Consider the following 5,809-nt stretch of genomic DNA (forward strand, 5'->3'; position numbering starts at 1 on the left):
TTCTCACTTTTCATCACTTATATGTTTGTACAGGTTGAGTATCCCATATCCAAATATTCCGAAATACAGACTTTTTTGAGTGAGAGTGAGATAGTGAAACCATTGTTTTTTGATGGCTCAATGTACACAAACTTTGTTTAATACACAAAGTTAATAAAAATATTGTATTAAATGACCTTTAGGCTGTGTGTATAAGGTGTATATGAAACATAAATGAATTGTGTGAATGTAGACACACATTGTTTAATGCACAAAGTTATAAAAACTATTGTCTAAAATGACAAGGCTGTGTGTATAAGGTGTATATGTAACATAAATGCATTCTGTGCTTAGATTTAGGTCCCATCACCATGATTTCTCATTATGGTATGCAATTATTCCAAAATACGGAAAAATCCCATATCCAAAATAACTCTGGTCCCAAGCATTTTGGATAAGGGATACTGAACCTGTATGTGTTACTTTTAACCTCTATATTTTGCTCTGTGTGTCCTACAATATGGACTGTTTATATTAATGAAAAGCAATAAAGGCTACGTTTTAATACAATAATCAATCATATAAATTTGATTTGTGCACCCGACCTATCAACCGCCTTTTTTTGTTCTTTATTTCTTGCTACATACTTGGTTGTATCAGGGTCGCACCCCCAGAGAGGTATAAGGTCTAATTAGACACACTAATATTGGGGTTCCTATAGGTGTCATTATATATGGGTCAATCTATATATAATGCTGATTTATTATTTATTTAGTGTGCAGATGTTTTTTTCTTTTTTCTTTTTTGTCATACTTTACCATCCCAGTGGACCTGGAGGGGGAATATAATAGTGTGCCGAGTGCAGCGAGGAACCGTGCCCGAAGCGCGAGGGGATGCGGTACACTTATATGGTGTCCATGTCAACCTATGTCAACATACACACCAAAAAAACAATGAAACACGCATGTCGGTATTTTGACCTGTGAACATTTTACATGTCGGTATTTTGACCTTGTTAGTATTTTAAATGTCAGTATTTTGTCCATGTCGGGATTTTGACCGTTGGGATTTTGATTGGAGGTATTTCATAACAGTCCCATAAATACACCTGTGCACCTGCTGGGATACCTGGTAAACAATGACTGTTTGTGGTCCTGAGGACAGAGTTTGAGAATCTATGCAGTAGAGTAGATCATTTCTAAAGTAATACTGTACACAAAGCATTTTATGCACTTTAAAAATCAGAATTTTTTTTATTTGTGGTGACATTTACTCAGTAAAAGCATAGTGTGGTCAGACATTTCGTGGGATGAACCAATTTATTTATTAACAATTATTTATATATAGTGCTAGAACATTCTATTGCGCTAACTAATCAATTCTCACAAGAATTCAGCCTATTAAGTCACAAGGAACTAGTGACATCATTTAGGTAGTAAGCGAAATGTGACATCACTGGATTCTAGAGAGCTGATTGTATTTTCATGACTATTTTTTCACCACAGAAGCACCTTAGTTATAGAGAGGCAGCTAATAGGCTTGGCTCAATGACAATCCCCATGTTTGGGAGTACCACTGTTCTGATAAAGGTGGTGGGCTTTAAAATACTCAAAACTGCCACCTGCAACTATCAATATCAGGGATGGAAGGACCAGAGGTTATGACTTTTGTACAACATATACTGTATAGGACATACAGTATATGTTGTACAAAAGTCATAACCTCTGTTCCTTCCATCCCTGATAGATATGTGTGTCTCTAACAGATATAGAAATACTGTAGGCTTCAAAGTAAAAGGTCATTGATTGTATCAGTCACTGCTTAGTAGATGTCTTAGCTCCTGATCCGGACCCAGGAATTATTATAGACGCAGAACGCGGCATGTAGGGGTTCTGTGAAGTGAGTGATGAAGGTGTGCAAGTGTCTGATTGACCCACAGATCTGATAAAAGGAAAGTCGCCCGGCCTCATAGTCTAAGTATATCCCTAATCTTTGCACCGAAATATCAGGGTACAAGGGGTTTATCTTGGAATCATGTATGGCTGAGTGTGTTTTATCCGACATACGGAGGCACCAGGACTTCTTATTATAACCTGTCACAGCCCGATCTCCCTTCCTCTCTATACTGGGATATGCCAGTCCTACCATCCAGTAGCCCAGTTCACTGGCCTCCACTTCCCAGTAATTCTGTCCAGAAGTGAAAATCTTTGTGCTCAAAATGTGATAATTCACAAATCTTTCGGGTGTCTTAGGCCGGCACTGCTTGGTTTCCGACCAAGACGCCATTTTAAAATCCCGAGACACAGCAACATAGTCTCCCGCAGTATATACGTCAAGAAGTATGTCCGAGGCCACCTGCATGTGGAATCCCCGTTTTGACTTCAGGCCCGTCACAATGTCCGTTAAGCCCGTGTGCAAAATAACCGAGATCAAACCCTCATCCAAATCGCATACGGCCTGCACGTTTTTCACGTCTTTCTTCTTGTCCTTGTGATCTTCCTCCTCATTATCGCAGTTGGTAGCGTCAGACTCCCGCCCTCGCAAGACGGTCAGGGGGTCCATGATGTTGCACAGTTCCTCAATGTGTCGCATCTTCTTGGATAGCTCCTCCTTTTCTATCTCCAGCTGCTGGATGAGATCGGACACATGAAGCGAGACCTGCTCCTCCTGGCCGGTGATCTCACTCAGGACTCTCTTCTCCAGGACCTCTAGATGTTCCCGGATTTCTTTGAACAAGAGGGTGACTCTCTCGGTTATACTGGATGCCTTTTCCTCGACTTTTTGCCGGTGTTCCCGTAGACTTTGCGTCCTTTTCTCTGTCTCCTCTCTTTTGGAGGTCAGTTTCTCCATGACCAGCCTCAGCTTGTCCTTCTTTTTCTTTGAGGCCTCATAGAGGAGCGCAACCTGGTGCCCTCTATGCTCTCCAAAAGCGCAGCAGGACACGCAGATGCACGCAGCGTCCTCGGGGCAGTAATACTCCAGGAGCTTCTTGTGGATGGAGCACTTTCTGTTTTCCAAAGAGGTCGTAGGATAGGTTAAAGTGTGTTCCACCAGCTTGCTGTGCGCCTGCAGATGGATTTCGCACAGGGAGGTCTCGCACTGCAAACAAGTCTTCACAGCAGGCACAGGGCAGTGCACACAGTAGGTACAGAAGATCCCGGCTTGCTCTTGCACTGGCCGAGAAGTCAGGAAGCACTCCACAATGTTGCACAGCTTCATGTTCTTCTGCAGCGTGGGTCTCTCTTGGAATTCCGCTCTGCATTCGGGACAGGTGTAAAGGCCGGCTTCCTCCTGGGTATCCAGGACTCGGCTGATGCAGAGGCGGCAGAAGTTGTGGCCGCAGCTCAGGACAGCAGGATCTGTATAAATGCTCAGGCAGATGGAACAGTTCAGCTCCTCCTTCAGTTCAGCAGAAGCCATTCTTACAAGCAGCAGCAGGAGCAGCAGGGAACTGGGCTGAATGTACTTTCTGTTGTGCAGCAGCTTTCCTCTCTCTCAGCACGACAAGCCCCAGTCTGCTGATAGCCCTGCACCAGCGTAATTAGATCTGAGAGCCAGGCACCCAGCAGTACTCCCCAAGAAAAATGAAAGTATACTGCAGAAACACTGTAGCAAGAGTTCTCCTTCCCTCTCACTGGCAACGCCAATAGAAAGCTTGCTTTCACCCTCTGCCACTCTGTGCAAAGCCAGCTGGGATTGGTCGGTGTGTTGGTATGCAGTAAGACCTGTGAAAAGCAGAACACTTCTGCTGTGTGGGAGTGTTAGACTCCCAGGCTTATTATTGGGGGATCATGAGGGAACTAACCCTAGTACAACACTCAGGTTACCCCAAGCACATAAAACACAAACAATTTCCACTTTCAGATATACTTCTCCCCTGCCTGTGTCTGAAAGTAGTTGGGCGGTGTCCCCTGGTAGCACATGTGCTGCATAACTTTGCTAATTAGTCAGCTGTTCACATAACTGTTCTCAGGATGTTGTTATTCACTTATCACAAGTTACGACTTGGCCTTTCTGTTTCAGAGGATTTAAAGGCCCCGATACGTCAACAATCCCAAAAAGCAATTTGCAGATTCTGAGATTTTTTGCCCAGATTTAAAGATTCCCCAATCTACAAATCGGTGCCCATGCATTACCGCAGATCATACATGCAGACATCCTGGCTGCTCTCTCCGAGTCAGCAGGGGGGCGGGGCAGGGTTTGACACGCATAGGGGGCGGGGTGGAGGAAGAACAGGGGCAGGTGGAGGCAGAACAGGGGCGGGGTTATCGTGGCACATAGTTTAAGCCACGCCCCCTGCTATGTAATGCCGCGATTACCGGCAGTATACAGCAGGGGGCGTTGCTATGATGACGCGATTCAGCAAGAATCGCGTCATCGACTGCCCGGACCGCCCACTTTACTCACTAAGTGGGCGGCAGGGCAGGGGTCCCCTAAAAAATCGGGAGACTTGCCTGCTCCTCCGGAGGGGCGGGAGGGTCACCCGATTTTTGGGAGCCTCCCACCCATTCCGGGAGAGTAGGCAAGTATGCTGCAGATGCATTCCAGCAAATACAGATCTACCAATCTGGAAAGGCTTTACTAGAAACGGTCTCCAAATCTGCTGATTGTTACCATACACTAACAATCTGGGGCCTAATTGATCTGTGAAATCCAACATGTTGGCCAACCTGATTTAACAATCCCCATCGATTTTTGGCTGGACTCTGCGACCTGTGAACCCCATACATTGCAGATTTATAAACACAATCGTCTGCAAAACTCCAAATTGCTCCAATTGGAAAAATCGGAGGAGGGTTAGCCAGGGCCGGCGCTACCATTAGGCAGCTTTAGGCAGCTGCCTATGGGCGCTAGCCACTGGAGGGCGGCATGCTCCAATTAAATATATTTTACAAAAAAAAAAAATATATTAGACGGAGCTGCGCGTATGAGAGAGCAGGTCAGGAGACGGGCGCCGCACAAGCGCACGGCATGTTCGTGCTGACGGCGCCTAGGATGCGTGTTAGGCTGTCAGTGTGGGCGGCGCCCGTCTCCTGACCTGCTCTCTCATACGCGCAGCTCCGTCTATTTCTGTTAGAGACATGGAGCAGGGAAATCAATACACTGGCGTAGGTGAGGTGACTGACGGCTGTGGCAGGCTAGACCCTCGCCGCGGCCGCCCCTGGTCTGGGCTTACTTATCAAAATATTTTTTTTTTGTAAAATATATTTAATTGGAGCATCTGAAAGGCAAGAGAAGTCTCCCTATCCCCTCCCACCCTGCCGCCCCGCGCCTTCCTATCCCCTCCCTCCCTGCCGCCCCGCGTCTCCATATCCTCTCCCTCCCACCCCGCGTCTCACTATCCCCTCACTGCCGCCCCGCGTCTCGCTATCCCCTAGCTCCCCGCCGCCCCGTGCCTCCCTATCCCCTCCCTCCCTGCCGCCCCCGCGTCTCCCTATCCTCTCCCTCCCACCCGCGTCTCACTATCCCCTCACTGCCGCCCTGCGTCTCGCTATCCCCTCCCTCCCCGCCGCCCCGCGCCTCCCTATCCCCTCCCTCCCTGCCGCCCCGCGTCTCCCTATCCTCTCCCTCCCACCCCGCGTCTCACTATCCCTTCACTGCCGCCCCGCGTCTCGCTATCCCCTCCCTTCCCGCCGCCCCGCGCCTCCCTATCCCCTCCCTCCCTGCCGCCCCGCACCTCCCTATCCCCTCCCTCCCTGCCGCCCCGCGTCTCCCTATCCCCTCCCTCCCACCCCGCGTCTCACTATCCCCTCACTGCCGCCCCGCGTCTCGCTATCCTCTCCCTCCCCGCCGCCCCGCGCCTCCCTATCCCCTCCCTCCCTGCTGCCCC

General features: G+C 48.3%; 1 protein-coding gene across 1 annotated transcript; it reads right to left on the reverse strand.

Moving 5' to 3' along the window:
* Positions 1-539: 539 nt before the first annotated feature.
* LOC134928502 (E3 ubiquitin/ISG15 ligase TRIM25-like) lies at positions 540-3,607 on the reverse strand. Its single transcript, XM_063924326.1, has one exon. It carries the CDS (start codon positions 3,397-3,399, stop codon positions 1,813-1,815), a length of 1,587 nt encoding a protein of 528 aa, XP_063780396.1. The 5' UTR covers positions 3,400-3,607; the 3' UTR covers positions 540-1,812.
* Between the last annotated feature and the right edge of the window lie 2,202 nt (positions 3,608-5,809).

This window comes from Pseudophryne corroboree, chromosome 5 (assembly GCF_028390025.1).
Source record: "Pseudophryne corroboree isolate aPseCor3 chromosome 5, aPseCor3.hap2, whole genome shotgun sequence".
NCBI lineage: Eukaryota > Metazoa > Chordata > Amphibia > Anura > Myobatrachidae > Pseudophryne > Pseudophryne corroboree.